Raw genomic sequence first — 21,482 nt, 5'->3', positions numbered from 1 at the left:
CCCCCCTCCCCCCCCCCCCCCCCCCGGCCCGGAGCACGCACACACTGCGCAGGCGCGGGGGGGTGCACGCCGCGCAGGGTGGTGAGGGGAATCGTATCACGACGATGTGTTCTTCCGCCGTGGGGAAAAGGGGGATGCGGAGAGAGGCGGAGCCCCCATAATGGGTTAAGAGGGGACGCTAAAAGGAAAGGGGCACGCGGCCACGGGCACCCCCCCCGAGGGCGTAGCTCGGGCGGAGGGAGGCGGGAAGAGAATGCGGAAAATAGTCCCTAGGCTCCGCCCCCTTCCGCGGCGGAGTGATCACCGCCTCCGGCTCGCCTCCGCGGCTGGGTCAGCGCAGGAGCCGGGGCTTCTTGTGCACGTTTAAAGGGGAGCAGCGCGCATGCGCTGCAGCCGGGATGGAGGGGCGGGGCCAAACGGAGAGCACGCCCGGAAAGGGGCGTGGTTACGATAAGTTCCGCCCCTTCGCTGCCGCTCCTGCCCCACCCAGCGGCACCTACAGCTCGTATAGAACCCTATAGAACCGTATAGCCCAAGGGCTTTGTTATAGCCTCTATAGTCCCCAAGGCCCTATAGCCTCAGACTCCTACAGCCTCCAGACCCCTATAGCCCCAGTGTTGCTATTGTAGCTCCTATAGCACCCAGACCCCTATAGCCTCCAAGGCCTTATAGCCTCAGGGTTGCTGATACAGCCTCTAGAGCTCCTAGATCCATAGAGCTCCTATGGTCCCTGTTATGGTCCCTAAAGCTCCAGGTCCCTATGGTCATAGAGTCCCTATTATAGCCCCTATATCCTCCAGACCCCTATAGCCTACAGCCCCAGGGTCCCTGTTATGACCCCTATAGCCCCACACCCCTATATTTCTTAATATGGCTTCTATAGCCTCCTGACCCTATATCGCAACAGGTCCTGCAGCCCCATAACCCCTTTTAAGGCCTCTATAGCCACCAGACCCATATACCCCCCAGGGCCTCCATCAATCCCCCTATACCCCCAGACTCCGTATACCCACAAGCTCCCCCCATACCCTCTCTATGGCCCCACCATCCTATACCCTATGCCCTATAACCTCTATAGGGGGTGTAATCACCGTTGTCCCCCCCCCAAGAAGGGACACACGCCAGGGGCCGGCCGGTCCGTTTATGAAGCATCAAATATACAGTCTCTTATATACAGGGCCCGGCGCGGGCGCATGCGGGCCCGGGAGCCTGGGTCCCCCCCCTCGGGGTCCGGAATGGGAGGGTCCGGACATCGGAGGCCCCTCTATGGACATCAAGGGGGGGGGACGAAACCAGTCATCCGGGGGGGGGGGGGACGGGGGGACAGAGGACATTGGAGGGGGGACAAGGGAGGTTAAAGTGCCATGTGACATTCAGCCTGAGCTGGGGGGGGGGGGGCCACCCTCAACGCCGGACCCCCAAGATGATGAAGGGGGGGGGGGACCCCAAGGCGCGAGCAGCCAATCACGAGCCACGTGCAAGGGTTTTGGGGGGGGGGTGTTAAGGGTAAAAGGGGGGGGGGCATCCAACGTGCCGGCGCCGTCCATCGCTGCCATGAGCTGTGTCCGTCCTCAGCCCGGGGAGGGGAATGGGATCAATGGGATCGATGGGATCAATGGGATCAATGGGATCAGACCACGGTGCTGATGCGGTTCCCCCCCTTGGGTTTGGGGGGGCCCTGACCAGCTTGGGCCAGGGGCGATGTGGGGCCGGCGGGGGAATGGGGGCTGAGGGGGGTGTGGGGTGAAGGGGGGGGCAAAGGAGGGTAAGAGGGATGGGGGGGGATAGGGGAGTGGGGAGCAGGATGGTGGTGGTGATGATGATGATGGTGATGATGGGGGGGGGGAGCCGCCCCCCCAGCGCCGCCGCCCCCCCCCCGAAGGGCCCCCCCGGGGGGGCCCCCCCCACCGCCGCCCCCCCCGAACACAAAGTGCTTGGCGGCGGCGGCGGCGGTGGGGGGCGGGGGGGGGTGGTGGTGCGGGGGGGGCCCGGGGGGATACGCGTGGGACAGCCCATGGTGGGGGGGGGCGGCGGGGCTGTACAGGGGTAACGGAGACAGGGGCTGGCGGGGGGGGCCCGGGGGGGCCCCCCCCCTCTTGGGTCGGTGCAGGGTGTAATGGGGATGCGGGGGGGGGAATCCCCCCCCGGGGGGGCCGTGCTGCTGCGGGGGGGCCGACAAGGGGGGGGTTGGACCCCCGTGGAAGCGGGGGGGGGCCCCGGCGGCGATGGCCGGGAGCGGCGGGGGGGGCGCGGGCCGAGCGGGAGGGGGGGGCTGCTGCGGGTACGGGGGAGGCGGGGGGGGGCCGGGACCCCCCCCTGCCGCCGCCGCTGCCGCCGCCGCCCCCCCCCCGCCGGCCCCGTGGCAGTATTGGGCGTGCAGCGCCTGCAGCTTGGAGGGGCCCTCGGCGGCCATGGGGGGGGCTGGGGGGGGGTGATGGTGATGGGAGGAGGAAGCCGAGGAAGAGGAGGCTGAGGCTGAAGCGGGGCCCCCAACCCCGGGGGGGGGCCCGGGGGGGCCTTTCCCGCGCCGGCTCCCGAAGAGGGACCCCAGGAACGAGGAGGAGTTGGAGACGGGGCGGGGGGGGGCCTTGTACCCCTCGGGGGCTGCCCCGGACCCCCCCGGGGGACCCCGCGCCTGCGGCCGGGGGCTGCTGATGATGGAGCCCTGCGGAGAGGGGCGGGGTCAGGCCGCGCCAGGCCACGCCCCCTCCGACCGGACCGGCCTCCTATTGGTGGGCGAGGCTTGGCCCCGGAGGGAGCTCCGCCCCCTCCCCGCTTAAGCCCCGCCCTCTCCTCAGGAAAGCTCCGCCCATTAGCGGGAGCCCCGCCCCCCCGGCCAAGCCCCGCCTCTCTCCCCAGGCCTTGACTGGGCGATGTTTCGGTGGGCGTGGCCTGGGGCCCCCCCTCACCTCGATGGTGCTGTCCAGGGACCCCACGCTGTTCCGCCGGCCCCGCTTCCCTGCGAGGGGGGGGGACACAAAATAAGGGGGGGACCCCCCCATCGTGGACCCCCCCAGAGACCTCAATGCCCCCCCCAGCACCCATTTACCCCCCTAAATGACCCTCAGAGGACCCCATAACCCCCCCAACAGGGCACCCCAAATGCCCCCCCCCACCATGGCTGCCCCCCCTCACCGCTGTCCGAGAGGTCCCGCAGGGAGCTGCTGAGGGCGCTGCGCTTGAGCCCCTCTCCCCCCCCGAAGGCCTCCTCCAGGCTGCTCCGGCTCAGCCCATTCAGCGCCTCTCGGGGGGGGCCCCCGCCCCGCGCCCCCGACACCCCCTTCTGCTTCTCCAGCTCGGCTGCGGGGGGGGGGAACACAGGCAGGGGTCAGCCCAGGGCACCCCCAGTGCCTCCAGTGCAGCCCCAGCATCCCCAGTCCCTGTCAGATGAGCCCAGTGCCCAGCCCAGTGCCCCCAGCACTTCGCCCATCACCCCCATTGCTCATCCCATTGCCCCCATTGCTCCCAGTGCCCATCCCAGTGCCCCCATCACCCCCATCACCCCCATCATCCCCATTCCCCCATCACCCCCATTGCCCCTATTATTCCCATTGCCTCCATCACCCCCATCACTCCCATTACCCCATTATCCCCATCACCCCCATTAACCCCATTACCCCGTTGCCCCATAGCCTCCATCACCCCCATTGCCCCGTCGCCCCATAGCCTCCATCACCCACATTGCCCCGTCATCCCCATTACCCTCATCACCCCCATTCCCCCATAACCTCCATTACCCCCATTACCCCATCACCCCCATTATCACCATTACCTCCATCCATCCCCCCCCGCCGCTCACCCTCCACTCTGTATTTCTCCATCTCCTGCACCTCGGCCACGCTCTCCCGGAGGTCGCTGGCGAAGCGCAGCCGGTCCTGGGGGCTGGGTGCGTTGAACACGATGAGCACCTTCCGCTCCCCCCCCGGCGCCGCCGACAGCAGCTTGATCCCGAACTGGTAATCTGGGGGGGGGGCAGCACGGCAACGGGTCGGGGGGGCAATGGGCTGGGTACAATGGGGTGGGGGCAATGGGGTTGGGAGGGGGGGCAATGGGGTGGAGGCAATGGGAGGGGGGGCAATGGGGTGGGTACAATGGGGTGGGGGCAATGGGGTTGGGAGGGGGGGCAATGGGGTGGTGCATTGGGGTTCTGGGGGCAATGGGGTGGGTACAATGGGGTCGGGGGGGCAATGGGGTTGGGGAGTAATAAGGTGGGTACAATGGGGTTGGGGGGGCAATACGGTGGGTGCAGTGGGGCTTTGGGGCAGGGGAATGGGGTGCTGGGGGCGCGGGGGGCACTGGGATGGGTGTTGGAGGCAATGGGGTAATGGGATGAGCACTGGGACGGGCACTGGGAGCACTGGGATGGGTGCTGGGGATACTGGGTTTGGGGACACCATGGGACAACCGATGGGCAACACAACGGGGTAGGGAGCCTCCCATGGGATACCCTATGGAGGACACCATGGGAACATCCCATGGGAACCACCTGGAGACCCCCTCCATGGTGGACCACACAGAGCAACAGGGCAGGGGAGCATGCAATGGGTTGCTATAGGGTGCTATAGGGTGCCATAGGGTGCTATAGGGTTCTATGCGGCGCTATGGGGCTCACAGGCATTCTGGAAGAGCTGCATGTGCATCTCCACCAGCGGGAAGCTCTGGCGGAAGCTGTAGGTCACCAGGATCTTCTTCTTCTGGAAGATCTTCGTCACCTACCATGGGGTCACCGGGTCAATGGGAGCCCCCCATGGACCCCCCCATGGGGGGACCCCAGCCCCATGGCCCCCCCGCGCTCACCACCAGAAGGTCATTGAAGAGGAAGACCTCGCGCTGGTGCAGCCCCAGGCGCTGGGGCCGGTTGGGGTCGGGCACCTCATAGAGTTGGCAGCAGCAAACCAGGCGCCGGTGGGGCAGGGACAGCACCTGGGCACAAGGGGGGGGGACAATGGGGGGTGCTTGGTAACTGCAATGGGTGCTGTTGGGTCACTGGTACCATCGGCTGTCAGGCAACATTGAGAGTACCCCATGGGTTGTGGTCAATGGGCACCATAGAGTCAACCAGGGCTTCTGCCATAGGGTCACCTAGAGCATCCCTCTAGAGCATCATCCATAGGATGACCTAGAGCATCCCTCTAGAGCATCATCCATAGGATGACCTAGAGCATCCCTCTAGAGCATCACCCATAGGATGACCTAGAGCATCCCTCTAGAGCATCATCCATAGGGTGACCTAGAGCATCCCTCTAGAGCATCACCCATAGGGTGACCTAGAGCATCCCTCTAGAGCATCACCCATAGGGTGACCTAGAGCATCCCTCTAGAGCATCACCCATAGGGTGACCTAGAGCATCCCTCTAGAGCATCACCCATAGGGTGACCTAGAGCATCCCTCTAGAGCATCACCCATAGGGTGACCTAGAGCATCCCTCTAGAGCATCACCCATAGGGTGACCTAGAGCATCCCTCTAGAGCATCACCCATAGGGTGACCTAGAGCATCCCTCTAGAGCATCACCCATAGGGTGACCTAGAGCATTCCTCTAGAGCATCACCCATAGGGTGACCTAGAGCATCCCTCTAGAGCATCATCCATAGAGTGACCTAGAGCATCCCATGAGTTACCTAGAACATTGTCCATGGGGTCACCTACAGCATCTCTCCATAGGGTCATATAGAACATCCCCATAGGGTGACATAGAACACCTCCCATAGGTCACCTAGAGCATCCCCTATGGATCACCTAAAGCATTCTCCATAGGATCACCATAGACCCCCCCCTCCATAGACCCCCTCTCAAGGAGCGGTGCCATCCAAACCCACCGGCTTCTTGCCGACGATCATGCGCTCGACGGCCTGGACCTGGGAGACGTGGTCATCGTTGGTGCGCAGCTCCCGGCTCTGGATGCGCTGGTAGATGCCCACCAGCATGTCCCGGGGGATGTCCTCCCCGTTGTCCACCCCTGCGCGACACCGGCCACCGCTCTAGAACCCCCCCCCTTTCCATGAGCAGGGATGGGGATGCCCCCCCCGCAACGAGGACCCCCCCGTGCTCCATCACCTCGGAGGTTCTTGATGAAGTCCTCCAGCTTCATCTTGCGCTCGGCCTTCACGCTGGGGCTGTACATGTCGGTGTTGAGGAGGATGATGGCGAAGGCCAGGATGAAGATGGTGTCCGGGTTGCGGAACTGGCGCAGCAGGGCCGCGTTGCACACACAGTAGCGCTGGCTGCGGGGGGGGGGGGAACATAGGGTGTCCCTATGGTCCATAGGGTCAGGGTGTCCCCATGGCCATCCCAATGTGGGCAGGGGTGGACTCAGCACCCCACGGGTGAGCCAGGGTGGAGCAGAGCTCCTTGGGTGTCAGGGACCACCTTGAATGGTATATATAGGGTCACCTAGAGCATCGTGTGCGGCTCAATGGCCCCCTGCATGATCCATAGGGACACCTGGAATGTCACCCATCCCTGTGTGTGCCATCAAACCAAACGTCCCCCACCTGGTCCACAGGGTCACCTGGGAGTACTCCTATAGGGTGACCTAGAGCATCCCCCATAGATCATGTGGAGCATCCCTCATAGATCACACGGAGCATCCCGCATAGATCCCATAGAGCACCCCTCCATAGTCACCTCCCATAGGGTGACCTAAAGCATCCCTCATAGAACCCATAGAGCATCCCTCACTGATCACATGAAGCATCCCTTATAGATCCCATAGAGCATCCCTCCATAGATCACACAGAGCATCCTTCCATAGATCACCTACAGCATCCGTCATTGATCCCATACAGCACCCCTCATTGATCACACAGAGCATCCTTCCATAGATCACCTACAGCATCCGTCATTGATCCCATAGAGCACCCCTCATTGATCACCTAGAGCATCCTTCCATACGGTCACCTCCCATAGGTTAACCTAGAGCATCCCTCCCAGATCACCTCGAGCATCCCTTCATGGGGACACCTGGAACTGTCCCCCCCCCGTCCCCATCCCTCACCTGAAGGCCTCGATCAAGCGCTCGACCTTCTGCGCCTCCCCCTGCACGCGGATGTGGGACTGGAACTTGCGCAGGGCCTCATCCAGCTCCATGCCCGAGAAGTCCATCTCGTCCACCACGCAGCTGCGGGGACACCCGCGGGGTGGGCTCGGGACCGGGGCCGTGTGCCCCCCACCATGGTCCCCATCACCCCCCATGGCCATGGGGACCCCCCCTCACTCGAGGACGTCGCGGTTGAACTGCTTCTGCCGGTTGCCGAGGAACTCGCCGATCATCTGCCGGCTCAGCCCCTTCCTCTCCAGGATGAAGTGGGCCACCCCCACCGGCGTGTCCGAGAGGAAGCCCCTCTCGATCAGGTACTGGATCCCCTTCTCCGGCTTCCTGTCAAAGGGGGGGGGACCCACAGCGTCACCACGAGGGGTGGGGGGGTCTCTGTGTGTGTGTGTCCCCTACACCCTGGTCATGGATGTCACTGCCCCCTGGGTCATTGTACCCATGCTATAGGGTCACCTAGAGCATCACCATACCCATGCTATAGGGTCACCTAGAGCATCACCATACCCACGCTATAGGGTCACCTAGAGCATCACCATACCCACGCTATAGGGTCACCTAGAGCATCACCATACCCACGCTATAGGGTCACCTAGAGCATCACCATACCCACGCTATAGGGTCACCTAGAGCATCACCATACCCACGCTATAGGGTCACCTAGAGCATCACCATACCCACGCTATAGGGTCACCTAGAGCATCACCATACCCACGCTATAGGGTCACCTAGAGCATCACCATACCCACGCTATAGGGTCACCTAGAGCATCACCATACCCACGCTATAGGGTCACCTAGAGCATCACCATACCCACGCTATAGGGTCACCTAGAGCATCACCATACCCACGCTATAGGGTCACCTAGAGCATCACCATACCCACGCTATAGGGTCACCTAGAGCATCACCATACCCACGCTATAGGGTCACCTAGAGCATCACCATACCCACGCTATAGGGTCACCTAGAGCATCACCATACCCACGCTATAGGGTCACCTAGAGCATCACCATACCCACGCTATAGGGTCACCTAGAGCATCACCATACCCACGCTATAGGGTCACCTAGAGCATCACCATACCCACGCTATAGGGTCACCTAGAGCATCACCATACCCACGCTATAGGGTCACCTAGAGCATCACCATACCCACGCTATAGGGTCACCTAGAGCATCACCATACCCACGCTATAGGGTCACCTAGAGCATCACCATACCCACGCTATAGGGTCACCTAGAGCATCACCATACCCATGCTATAGGGTCACCTAGAGCATCACCATACCCACGCTATAGGGTCACCTAGAGCATCACCATACCCACGCTATAGGGTCACCTAGAACATCACCATACCCATGCTATAGGGTCACCTAGAGCATCACCATACCCATGCTATAGGGTCACCTAGAGCATCACCATACCCATGCTATAGGGTCACCTAGAGCATCACCATACCCATGCTATAGGGTCACCTAGAGCATCACCATACCCACGCTATAGGGTCACCTAGAGCATCACCATACCCATGCTATAGGGTCACCTAGAGCATCACCATACCCACGCTATAGGGTCACCTAGAGCATCACCATACCCACGCTATAGGGTCACCTAGAACATCACCATACCCATGCTATAGGGTCACCTAGAGCATCACCATACCCATGCTATAGGGTCACCTAGAGCATCACCATACCCATGCTATAGGGTCACCTAGAGCATCACCATACCCATGCTATAGGGTCACCTAGAACATCACCATACCCATGCTATAGGGTCACCTAGAACATCACCCCATCTTCACCACAGTGCCACCACCATCACATCACTCTGTCCTATCCATGGTGCCACCACCCAACCCCTGCCCTTCCTATTGGTGTTCCTATACCTCCCATCTCCCCACAGCCCCCCCGGAACACCACAACCCCCCCACCGGAAGACCCTATAGACCCCATCCCACACCCCACATGCACCCATGTCCCCCCCAGACACACACCCCCCCCCTTTCCCCTTGCCCCTCACTTGTTGAAGAGGTTGAGGCCGATGCGGTACTGACGCCGCTGCACCACGTCGTTGTTGAGCGCCGGCGAGTCCCAGCTCTGCCGCGGCTCCCGCTGGTACGTGGCTTTCCCGGGGGGGCCGGGGGGCTGCGGGGGGGCAGCGGGAGGCGGGGGGGGCGGCGGGGGGGGCCTCCTTAAGCTGTCATGGGACGAGGAGCCCGACGAGCAGTTGAGGGTCTCATTGGAGTTGGAGCTGCTCCCTAAGCTCTCATTGTCCCCATCGGAGCCCTCCTCGGCTGCGGGCGGAGGGGGGGGGCCCGGGGGGGGAGGCGCTTGGGGGGGGGCTTCCGGGTGGAAACAGCGATGGGGGGGCCCGCTCCGGGGCAAGGTGCCCCCCCCCCCGGCGCCATCGGGTTCGTAGGGACCCCCCCGGTTGATGGAGCCGCGGTCGGAGCGGTCGCTCAGGTCGGCGGAGCTGTCGCTGGGGGGTTCAACCGTGAGCAAAGGGGGGTGCCCCCCCCCGCCACCACCGCTGCCGCCCCCCCCCCCCGCGGCCTCTGCATTCCAAACAGGGGGGGCCACGGCGGGGGGGTTCCTCGGGCCCCCCCCAGCGCTCGGCAGGGCCCGGGGGGGGGTTGGTGCTGTTATTGGGGGGCGGTGGGGGGGGAAGCGGAGGGGGGGGGGCAGGGGGTGGGGGGGGCCCCCCCGTGTCCGAAGGGGGGGGCTCGGGGCTGGCGGGGCGCTCGGGGGAGTGGGGGGAGCCGGGGAGGCCCTCGTCCAGGTAGAGGGTGACGTCACTGGTGGAGGTGGCGGCGCTGTCCCCCGCGGGGGGGGCCGGGGCGCCAGGGGGGACCCCGCGGCCCCCCCCCAGGGCCTCGTCAATGGAGGCGGCCAAAGATTTCACCTGGGGGGGGAGAGAGAGAGAGGGAGGACCCCCCCCTCCATCAGCATCCATTGAGCCCCCCCCCATGGCCTATGGGACACCCCCATAACATGGGACCCCCCCCCCAATAGCCCATGGGACATCCCAACGGCCACCAGGACCCCCCCACCATGGCCAAGGGAAGCCCCCCCCCATTGACCCCTCCATGACCTCCCCATCACTCCCATGACCTCTGTGACCCCCCCAGCCCATGTGAAGCCCAGGACTCCCACGGCCCCATGACCCCTGTGACCTCCCACAGCCCTTGTGACCCCCATACCCCCCATAGTCCCCTATAGCTCCCATACCCCCCATAGTCCCCTATAGCTCCCATACCCCCCATAGTCCCCTATAGCTCCCATACCCCCCATAGTCCCCTATGGCCCCTATAGTCCCCTTTGGCCCCTATACCCCCATAGTCCCCTGTGGCTCCTGTACCCCCATAGGACCCTATGGCCCTCATATCCCCCATAGTCCCCTATGGCCCCCATATCCTCTATAGTCCCTATAGCCCCCACAGTCCTCTATGGCCCCTGTACCCCCCATAGTCCCCCATAGTCCCCTATATCCCCCATACCCACATAGTCCCCTATGGCCCCCATAGTCCCCTATATCCCCCATACCCCCATAATCCCCTATAGCCCCCATAGTCCCCTATAGCCCCCATACCCCCATAGTCCCCTATAGCCCCCATACCCCCATAGTCCCCTATAGCCCCCGTACCCCCCCCACCTGCTGCGCAAACGCCTCCTCCAGGTCAGCCCCTCCAGGCCCGAAATCCGCCGAAGCCGAGAGCTGCCGGGGGGGGCTCCCGGGGCCCCCCCCTCCAAGTCCCCCCCCCATCTCCCCTGGCCCCCCCCCACCACCACCTCCTCCTCCACTCCCCCCTCCTCCTCCTCCTCCATCCAGCCCAGCCCTACAGGAGCCCCCATATCGGGGCGCCCTGCGGGGCCCCCCCAGCACCCCCTCGTCCAGCGAGGCGGGTTTGCCTTGGAAGTAGGGGGGGGGCGGCGGGGGGGGCCCCGGGGCCGGCGGGGGGGGGCCGCGGTCGTACTCCTCGAAGGAGAACTGGAGGCGGAGGCCGGGGAGGGCCAAGCGCCGGGCCCGCCCCCCCTCGCTCCGCAGCCGCTCGAACTTCTGGGCCATGCGGTAGCGGCGGAAGGCGGCCTGGATGGTGCGGGCGGCGCGGCGGGTGCGGAAGTAACCCCCGTACTTGCGCTCCAGCATCTCCACCTGGGGCGGGGCGAGGGGACGGATACGTGGGGATGGGGACATGGATGGGGAGGTGGGGACATGGGGATGGGGATGGGGAGATGGGGATACGGATGGAGACATGGGGACGTGGAGATGGGGATGGAGACATAGGGACATGGATGGAGACATGGGGACATGGAGATGGGGATGGAGACATAGGGACATGGATGGGGAGGTGGGGACATGGGGATGGGGATGGGGAGATGGGGATACGGATGGAGACATGGGGACGTGGAGATGGGGATGGAGACATAGGGACATGGATGGAGACATGGGGACATGGAGATGGGGATGGAGACATAGGGACATGGATGGAGACATGGGGACGTGGAGATGGGGATGGAGACATAGGGACATGGATGGAGACATGGGGACGTGGAGATGGGGATGGAGACATAGGGACATGGATGGAGACATGGGGACGTGGAGATGGGGATGGAGACATAGGGACATGGATGGAGACATGGGGACGTGGAGATGGGGATGGAGACATAGGGACATGGATGGAGACATGGGGACATGGAGATGGGGATGGGGATGGAGACATAGGGACATGGATGGAGACATGGGGACATGGAGATGGGGATGGAGACATAGGGACATGGATGGAGACATGGGGACATGGAGATGGGGATGGGGATGGAGACATAGGGACATGGATGGAGACATGGGGACGTGGAGGCGTGGATGAGGAGATGGGGAGGGAGACATGGGGAGATGGAGATGGGGATGGGGACATGGGGAGATGAAGATGGGGATGGGGACATGGGGAGATGGAGATGGGGATGGGGATATGGGGAGATGGAGATAGGGATGGGGACATGGGGAGATGGAGATGGGATGGGGATATGGGGAGATGGAGATGGGGATGGGGACATGAGCACACGGATTGGGGAGATGGGGATGGGGATGGAGACATAGGGACGTGGATGGGGACATGGGGAGATGGAGATGAGGATGAGATGGAGATGGAGATGGGGATAGGGATGCAGACATGGGGACGTGGAGGCATGGATGGGGAGATGAAGATCAGGACAGGGATGGGGACATGGGGACATGGATGGGGATGGGGACATGAACAGGCACATGGAGACAGGGAGAGAGTAGGACAGGAGAAGGATCTGGTGAGGCCACCATACAGGGCTGGGGACCATCACAGGGGCTGGGGACCATTGCATAGGGCTGGGGACCATCACAGGGGCTGGGGACCATCACAGAGGGATGGAGACCACCCCACCTGGCGCTGGTGACCACCCCACACACCCGAGGACCATCAGGTACGGCCGGGTCCCACCGCATGCCCGGTACCCCCCCATGTCCCCCCCCCGGTACCTTCTTGTCCTGCAGGTCGGTGGAGAGCTCGTAGCTGTCGCTCAGGGCCTTGGGCCTCTTGCTCTCCTCCTCCTCCTGCTGCTTGCGCAGGGCCACGCTCGCCGGCTGCGGGGGGAGCCGGGCCCAGCCCAGCCCCGGGGAGCCCCCCCCGGGCCCCCCCCCGGACCCCCCTGTGCCTGGGGGAGCCGCTTGGGAGAGGCCCCGGTACGGGGGGGGGCGCCCGGGGCTGTCGGGGACCGGCCCCCCCCCTTCGCTGCCCGGAGCGTCGCCGTCCACGCTGCAGGGACACAGGGGCACCCATTGGCACCCATTGACAGCCGTGGGCACCCACTGACAGCCATGGGCACCCACTGACAGCCGTGGGCACCCACTGACAGCCATTGGCACCCATTGACAGCCACGGGCACCCACTCACAGCCATGGGCACCCATTGACAGCCACGGGCACCCACTGACAGCCATGGGCACCCATTGACAGCCACGGGCACCCACTGACAGCCATGGGCACCCATTGACAGCCACGGGCACCCACTCACAGCCATGGGCACCCACTGACAGCCACGGGCACCCACTGACAGCCATGGGCACCCATTGACAGCCATTGGCACCCACTGACAGCCACGGGCACCCACTCACAGCCATGGGCACCCATTGACAGCCACGGGCACCCACTGACAGCCATGGGCAACCACTCACAGCCATGGGCACCCACTGACAGCCATGGGCACCCATTGACAGCCACGGGCACCCACTGACAGCCATGGGCACCCCTTGACAGCCATGGGCACCCACTGACACCCCTTGACAGCCATGGGAACCCACTGACACCCGTTGGCACCCATTGACAGCCATGGGCACCTAGTGACACCAATTGACAGCCATGGGCACCCATTGACAGCCATGGGCACCCACTGACACCCATTGGCTCCCGTTGACACCCATTGACACCCATGGGCACCCAGTGATATCCATTGGCTCCCATTGACACTCATTGACAGCCATGGACACCCATGGACACTGATTGACACCCAATGACAACCGTTGACAACCACTGACACTCATTGACATCCATTGACGCCCATGGGCACCCATTGACACCCATTGACAGCCATGGCACCCACTGACACCCATTGACAGCCATGGACACCCATTGACAACCATTGGCAGCCATGAACACCCACTGACACCCATGGACAACCATTGACATCCCCACTAACACCCACTGACACCCATCAACAACCACTGACACCCCACTGACAGCCCTGAGACACTCATTGACACCCTCTGAGACTCTTGATAAACTGAGACACTCCAGTGAAACCCATTGACAACCCATTGACACCCTCATTGACACCCTCATTGACACTCCATTGACAACCCATTGACACCCTCATTGACACCCTCATTGACACTCAATTGACACCCCATTGACACCCTCATTGACACTCCATTGACAACCCATTGACACCCCATTGACACCCTCATTGACACTCCATTGACAACCCATTGACACCCCATTGACAACCCATTGACACCCTCATTGACACCCCCATTGACACCCCTGTGACACCCGCAAACGGCCTCAAGGTTCCCCCAGGACCCTTTGGATCCCCTCCAAGCTCAGACCATGGGGACAACGGGACATGGGGATGGGGACATGGGGATATGGGGATAAAGGGCCATGAGCACATGGAAATGGGACACATGGACATGGCCAACATGGGAACACTTGGACGTGGCAGACCTGGGGACCCAGACATGGGGACCCAGGAGAATGGGGATGCATGGACATAGGGATACATGGACATGGGAACACATGGACATGGGGATACAGGGAAATGGGAATGCATGGACATGGGGATACAGGGGAATGGGGACACATGGACATGGGGACACATGGACATGGGGATGCATGGACATAGGGATACATGGACATGGGGATACAGGGGAATGGGGATGCATGGATATGGGGACACATGGACATGGGGATACATGGACATTGGGACACATGGACATGGGGATACATGGACATTGAGACACATGGACATGGGGATGCATGGACATAGGGATACATGGACATGGGGATACAGGGGAATGGGGATGCATGGATATGGGGACACATGGACATGGGGATACATGGACATTGGGACACATGGACATGGGGATACAGGGGAATGGGGGCAGGAACACCCCAGACATGGGACACGTGGATACCTGGACATGGGACACAGGGACACACAAACACAGGGACACAAGTACATGGGAACACATGGACACAGGCACCCCCCCATCACCAGGGCACCCCAACCTCTGCCCCCCCCCCTCACTGGGGCCCAGGCGCCTGGGAACAGAGGGGGTGGAAACTGGGGGGGGGGGCAGTGTCCATAGGGATGGGGGGGGTCCCCCAAAACAAGGGGGGGTGCAGGGGATGTTCAAGGGCCGGGGGGGGGGGTTAAATGATGCAGGGGTGGGTTAAGAGCATTATGGGGGGGTCCCCACTCACCCATGCAGCAGCTGCTGCCGAAGCGGCCCCCGCCGCCGGTCGGCCGTGCACTGCAGGCACCACATCGGGGGGGGGGGGGGCACCCCCAAAATGGGGGGGGGCACAGACACGGGGACACCCCCACAAAGGGGGGGTCCGGCGGGGCTGGGGTTTGGGCTGGGGGGGGGGGTCCGGCTCCTCCGCAGCAGCACCAAGGGCCCGATCGGCCGATGGAGGAAGAAGGGGGGGAAAGGGGGGGGGAGGAGTCGGAGGAGCGACCCCCCCTTAACCCCCCCAAAGCGGCTTGCGGGGTCCTCACCCCATGAAGGGGGGGTTTGGGGGAGTCCATTTGAGATGGAAACGGGGGGGGTGTCCCCAAAATGAGAGGGGGGGGCCTGGATGCCTGATGGAGGGGAGGCTGCCCCATTGATATGGTGGGGGGGGGATGTCTGGGTCGTGTGTCCCCCCCCCGTTCCCCTGCAATGGGGGGGTCTGCTCCCCACATGCACACACTTGGGGGGCTGAGGTGACACTGTGTGGGGGGGGTGTCCCCCCCAGTGGGGTGTTCCCAATGGAGGAGGGAGGGGAAAATGGGTTCTCCTGGCCCCAGGCGCCTGCGCGGAGCATCCCCCCCCCCCCCCGCGGGATGTCGGTTGCCATGGAGATGCGGTGGGGGATGAAGGGGGGGGGATGCGATTGGGATACCCGGAGGTGGGGAGGGAGGGGGATGGGAATGGGGGGAGATGGAGGGGGGGGGAGGGGGGGTCCCGGCCGCCTGGGTCCCCGCGCGAGCCCCGCCCCCCCCCCCCCCCCCCCAACGTCACCGCTTGGTCCTCAAAATAGCGCGAGGAGGCGCCATGATGGAGGCGTCGCCATGGCAACCGCCCCCAAACAGCCCATCACCTCCCCCCCGACAGCGGACGGGGGAGGACCCATATGGCGCCTATAGGGCCCTGGGGATCCATAGGGTCCCTGTGTGTCTATAAGGATGCAAGCAGCGCCTATAGAGCCCTAGGGATCCATGCAGACCCTATGTGTCTGTAAGGATGCAAACAGCCCTCATACAGCCCTAGGGATCCATACAGCCCCTATGTGTCTATAAGGATGCAAACAGTCCCTATAGATCCCTAGGGATCCGTATGGTCTCTATAGGTCCCTGGGCAGCAACAAGGAGCTCCTATACATCACTTTGATGCATGTGACCCCTATATATAACAGCCATGCAGCACACAAAGCACCCATCCAGTCCATATATATAGGGGCCATACAGCACCCAGAGCACCCATCCAGTCCCTATACAGGCCCTACAATACCCATATACCATACAGCACCATACAACCCCTCCACTACCTATGCCTATAGAGCCCTTACAGCACCAATACTGCCCTGTGTGGCTCTATACAGCCCATATAGCATTGACATTGCCCTATGGAGCTCTATACAGGCCATATAGCACCAATACTGCCCACAGGGACCTGGGGGGGGGGAGATGTTCCATAGGGCTCCTATAGGGGGGGCTCTTACCTGCGGGCGGGGGGAGGTTGGAGCCAAGAGGAGCCGGGTGGTACCTGGAGGGGGGGGGACGACACGGACAGAGGGATGGGGGGGGGATGGATGGACAAGGGGGGGGCACGATGGGCGGGGGGGGGGACAGGCACCTATCCCTGCCTATGGGGGGGTGAAGGGATGGGGAGGGATGGGGATGGATGGGGATGGATGGGGAGGGATGGGGATGGATAGGGATGGATGGGGATGGATGGGGAGGGATGGGGACGGACACACGGACAGGGAGAAGAAAGAGGAGAGAAAACACGAGTCAAGAGCTGGGGGGGGGACGGGATGGACACAGGGACACGGGGGGGGAACACACAAGTGGAAAGGGGGGGGGCATCGGGATCCAAGGGGATCCCATAGGAGATGGTCGGGGGGGGGGTATCCCGGTGCCCCACACTCACGTTGTGATGGGTCCAAAGGGGGGGGTGATGCTGGTCTGTAGGGCTCTGAGGCCTGGGAAACTCATCACATCTCATCCCCCCCCCCCCCCTTTCCTGTCCCCATCCCATCCGGATCCGCCGGGATTTGGAAGCCACCGACCGGAATTCCTGAATAATTCCTGCCCCCGGCCGGACACAATGGGATGGGGGGGGGGGGGGGGGGGCACAAAACGGGCTCTGCACGTGGGGAATGCGCGGGGTCCACATGTGCACGGCCTGGACCATGCGTGGAGGGGATGCACACGTGTGTAGGGTGTTGCACACACGCATGTAGGGTGTTTCACACACATGTAGGGTGTTGCACACACACGTGCAGGGTGTTGCACACACACGTGCAGGGTGTTGCACACACACATGAAGGATGTTGCACACACACGTGCAGGGTGTTGCACACACACGTAGGGTGTTGCACACACACATGTAGGGTGTTGCACACACACGTGCAGGGTTTGCACACACACGTGCAGGGTGTTGCACACACACGTAGGGTGTTGCACACACACATGTAGGGTGTTGCACACACACATGAAGGATGTTGCACACACACGTGTAGGGTGTTGCACACACACGTGCAGGGTGTTGCACACACACGTGCAGGGTGTTGCACACACACATGAAGGATGTTGCACACACACGTGCAGGGTGTTGCACACACACGTGCAGGGTGTTGCACACACACGTGCAGGGTGTTGCACACACACGTGCAGGGTGTTGCACACACGCATGTAACGTGTTGTCGCACCCACGGACGGTGTCACATTGGGTCCCACGCTGGCGCCCGACATCGCACACCCGGCACCACGTGACACCCTCGTGCACCCCCCACGTGACACACCCGGACCCCGATCCCGGGGCGGGGGGGGGGGAGGTCACTCACTCGCACGGCGCCGGGGGTTGGCCGCCGTTGCCATGGCGACGCCTCCCCGGCACTGTCATCGCTGTCACCCGCCCGCGCCGTCGCCTGGCAACGGCCGCCCCGGCAACGCGCGGCGCTGTCGCGACACAGCAGGGCCCCGGCGCGACAGGATGGGGCTTGTCGCGATGTGCCCGCGCCCCCCCCCAACTCAACGCGTCGCAAAGCTCTGTTGTGACGTCAGCCCTATCGCGACACACCACAACGCGATACATTGGCTTTATCGCGACAGATCAACCGCGTTGCAATGGGTCCTGTCACGACAGCCCAGCCCTGTTGCGACACATCAGCCCCGGCCCTAGCAGGACACGCCGGGGTCCTATTGTGATAACTCAGCCCCATAGCAATGCCCCAGCATCATCGTGCTTTGGGCTCTGTCGCGACAGGATCGGGACAGAGCCGCCCAATCACGATGCACGCAATGATATCTCCCCCCCCCCCGTGAGCGGACCCAGGCGGCCGGGGGGGGGGAGGTGAAGGAGGGAGGTCAAGGGGGGGGTCAAGCAGAGGTCAAAGGTCATGGGGGGGCAGCACTGACCTCACTGTCCTCGAGCTGTCCCGGTCCGACCTGGGGGGAGAAGGGGGGGGGGCAAGATCAGGGACACCCCAAAGTGTCCCCCCCCCAGCAATGACCCCCCCCTCCGCATCCACCCCCCCCTTGTCCCTTGTCCCTTGCCCAGGCCGGGCAGACGGTGCCACTGCGGGGGGGGGGGGATGATGACGCGCGTGTCCCCGTGTGACCCCCCCCCCCCGCAGCTCCCGCACATGGTGCAGCCCCCCCATAGGGTGCAATGAGTTCCGCCTGGGCTCAGCCCATTGTGGAGGGGGGACCCGGGATGTGCCATTGGGGTCTATGGGGGGGTGGTCCTTACTTGCGCTGCAGGGTGGTGGCGGGGCTGGTGCTGGCGCTGGTGCTGTGCCCGCCCCCCCCGGGGCTGGAGCTGCGGCTGAGGGGCACCCGCGGCCAGTCCCGGTCCCAATCCCGGCCATGGTGATGGTGATGGTGATGATGGGAAGCGCCGCAGCGCTCCCGGGAGCACGGGGCAGGATAGGGCCCTTCCCGGTCCAAACAGGGCGGATAATGCCCATCGTGGCCTCGGTACTGCAGCTCCCGCTCCACGTGGCTCTGGTACTGCCCATCCCGCTCCATCCGGCTCGAGTATTGCCCATCGGGGTCTATACGGCTTGAGTATTGCCCATCCCGCTCCATCCGGCTCGGATACTGCCCATCCCGGTCCGTATGGCTCGGATATTGCCCATCCCGCTCCATCCGGCTCGGATACTGCCCATCCCGCTCCATGTGGCTCAGGTCCAAGTGGGGCTGGTACTGGAGATCCCGCTCCAAGCAGCCATGGTACTGCCCATCCTGGTCCATACGACCCGGATACTGCCCATCCCGCTCCGGACGGGCCTGGTAGGGGCGGTCGCGGTCCTTCCGGCTCGGATAGGCCCTATCATGGTCCCGGTTGGGATACGGCCCATCCCGCTCCGCCAGCGCCTCGTATTGCCCATCCCGATCCAGATGGGTTCCGTAGGCTCGATCCCGGTCCGTACGCCCGGAGTATTGCCCGTCGCGGTCCAAGTGCTCCTGGTACTGCCCGTCGCGGTCCAGATGCTCCTGGTACTGCCCGTCGCGCTCCAGGTGGGATGGATACTGCCCATCGTGGTCCATATGCCCCTGGTACGGGAGGTCCCGGTCCGGATGGGGCGGATATTGCCCGTCGCGGTCCGGATGGGGCCCATAGGGCAGGTCAGGATCGGTGCAGGGTGGGAATTGCCCCTCCGGCTCCAAGTGGTTCTGGTATTGACCATCGGGGTCCACGTGGCCCTGGGGGGGGGAACATGGGGCTATATGGCTCTGGGACTATATAGGCATGGTCTATATGGGCCCCAGGACCCCCTGACTTGGTCTATATGGGCCCTAGAACCCCCTGACTTGGTCTATATGGGCCCTAGGACCGCCTGACCTGGTCTATATGGGCCTGGGACCACCCAGTGCCCATATTCCCTCCTCATTCGCAGCTCCCCCAGGCTCTATACCCCCCACTATGGGGGGTCTCTGGTCCATATAGGTCCATATAGATCCATATAGGTCCATATAGATCCACATAGGTCCATATAGATCCATATAAATCCATATAGATCCATACACGTCCATATAGGACATATGGGTCTATAACCCCATCCCCTCACCTCCACTTTCCTTGCACCACAAAACTGGGGTCCCCACTCCATGACCCCCCCAAAACGCCCCCACATCCCCCCCCTACACCCCCAAACAGGGGGGTCCGCACCCCACAACCCCCATTATGACCCCCCCCATGGCACCAAACTGGGGGTCCCCACTCCATGACCCCCACATAGCCCCCTCCCGACTTCAATGCACCTCAAAAAGGGGGGCACCTGCTTCATAAGCCCCCCCCGTAGCACCCTCATCATCCCCTCAACACCCCAACACTGGGGGATCCCCCCCATAACCCCCCTCTATGACCCCCCAACACCCCAAAACTAGGGTCCCCTGATAACCCCACCTTAACCCCCCTCTATGAGCCCCAAATGTGGGGGTCCCCCTACATCACCCTTCTCCATAACCCCTCCAAATAAGGGGATCCCCCATAACTCACTTCTGTGACAACCCCCCACACCCAAACTGGGGGTCTCCCCCCATAACCCCCCTCTATGACCCCAACTAAGGGGGTCCCCACCATAAAACCCCTCTATGACCCCCCTACACCCCAAAAGTGGGGGTCCCTCCCCCATCACCCCCCCATAACCCCTCTCTATGACCCCCAAAAGAGGGTTCCCCCCATGACCCCCAAATAGGGGGGTCCCCCCCCCCTCACCCTCCATAACCCCAAAATAAGGGGGTCCCCCCATAACCCCATGACCCCCAAATAGAGGGGTCCCCCCTCACCCCTCCATAACCCCAAAATAAGAGGGTCCCCCCATAACCCCATGACCCCCAAATAGAGGGGTGTCCCCCCCCCATAACCTCAAAGTAATGGGGTCCCCCCATCACCCCCCTCTATAACCCCCAAATAGCGGGGTCCCCCCCATTCCCCCCCCCCCCCCCCCCCCGGGCTGTTCCCTTCCATCCCCCCCTCCCCACTTCCTCACCTGGTGCCTGGGGGGTGCCCCCCCCCCCCCCCGCCGCCGCCGCCGCCGCCGCTGCCCCCCCCGCCGCCGCCCGCTGCCGCAGGTGCCGGTTCTCCCGGGCCAGGCGCTGGAGCTGCCCCTCGAGCTGCGCGATCCGGCGGCGCTGCGAGGCCAGGAGGTGCCGCTGGGTCGCGATGATCCGGTTCAGCTCCAGCAGGTACTCGACGGCGCGGTCCGGGGGGTCCGAGCCCCCCCCCGGGGGGGCCCCGCCGCCCCCCGCGCCCTCCATTGCCCCGGGAGGGGGACACACACACACACACACACGACACCCCTAAATGATGATGATGATTGGGGGGGGGGGGGGGGTGTCCGCAACCCTGAGGGTGTTTATATGGGGGGGGGGGGGGGAAGGGGGGGGTGTTGGGGGGTTGTTCCCCC

General features: G+C 63.4%; 1 protein-coding gene across 1 annotated transcript; it reads right to left on the bottom strand.

Annotated features, from left to right (window-relative positions):
* Positions 1 to 1,630: 1,630 nt before the first annotated feature.
* Positions 1,631 to 21,333, bottom strand: LOC308230838 (IQ motif and SEC7 domain-containing protein 2-like; the record flags this gene model as incomplete). Its single annotated transcript, XM_080635798.1, is given in 17 exon segments — positions 1,631 to 2,665; positions 2,910 to 2,959; positions 3,136 to 3,300; positions 3,800 to 3,961; positions 4,613 to 4,712; positions 4,798 to 4,923; positions 5,820 to 5,959; positions 6,058 to 6,224; positions 6,998 to 7,120; positions 7,217 to 7,378; positions 9,075 to 9,601; positions 9,603 to 9,956; positions 10,707 to 11,207; positions 12,561 to 12,837; positions 18,487 to 18,516; positions 18,821 to 19,776; positions 21,121 to 21,333. Coding segments are annotated over 17 exon segments (5,088 nt in total).
* Between the last annotated feature and the right edge of the window lie 149 nt (positions 21,334 to 21,482).

Source organism: Psittacula echo (assembly GCF_963264785.1).
Source record: "Psittacula echo genome assembly, chromosome: 28".
Taxonomy (NCBI): Eukaryota; Metazoa; Chordata; class Aves; order Psittaciformes; family Psittacidae; genus Psittacula; species Psittacula echo.
The sequence above is the reverse complement of the archived record's forward strand: the minus strand, read 5'-3'. Positions and strand labels throughout refer to the sequence as shown.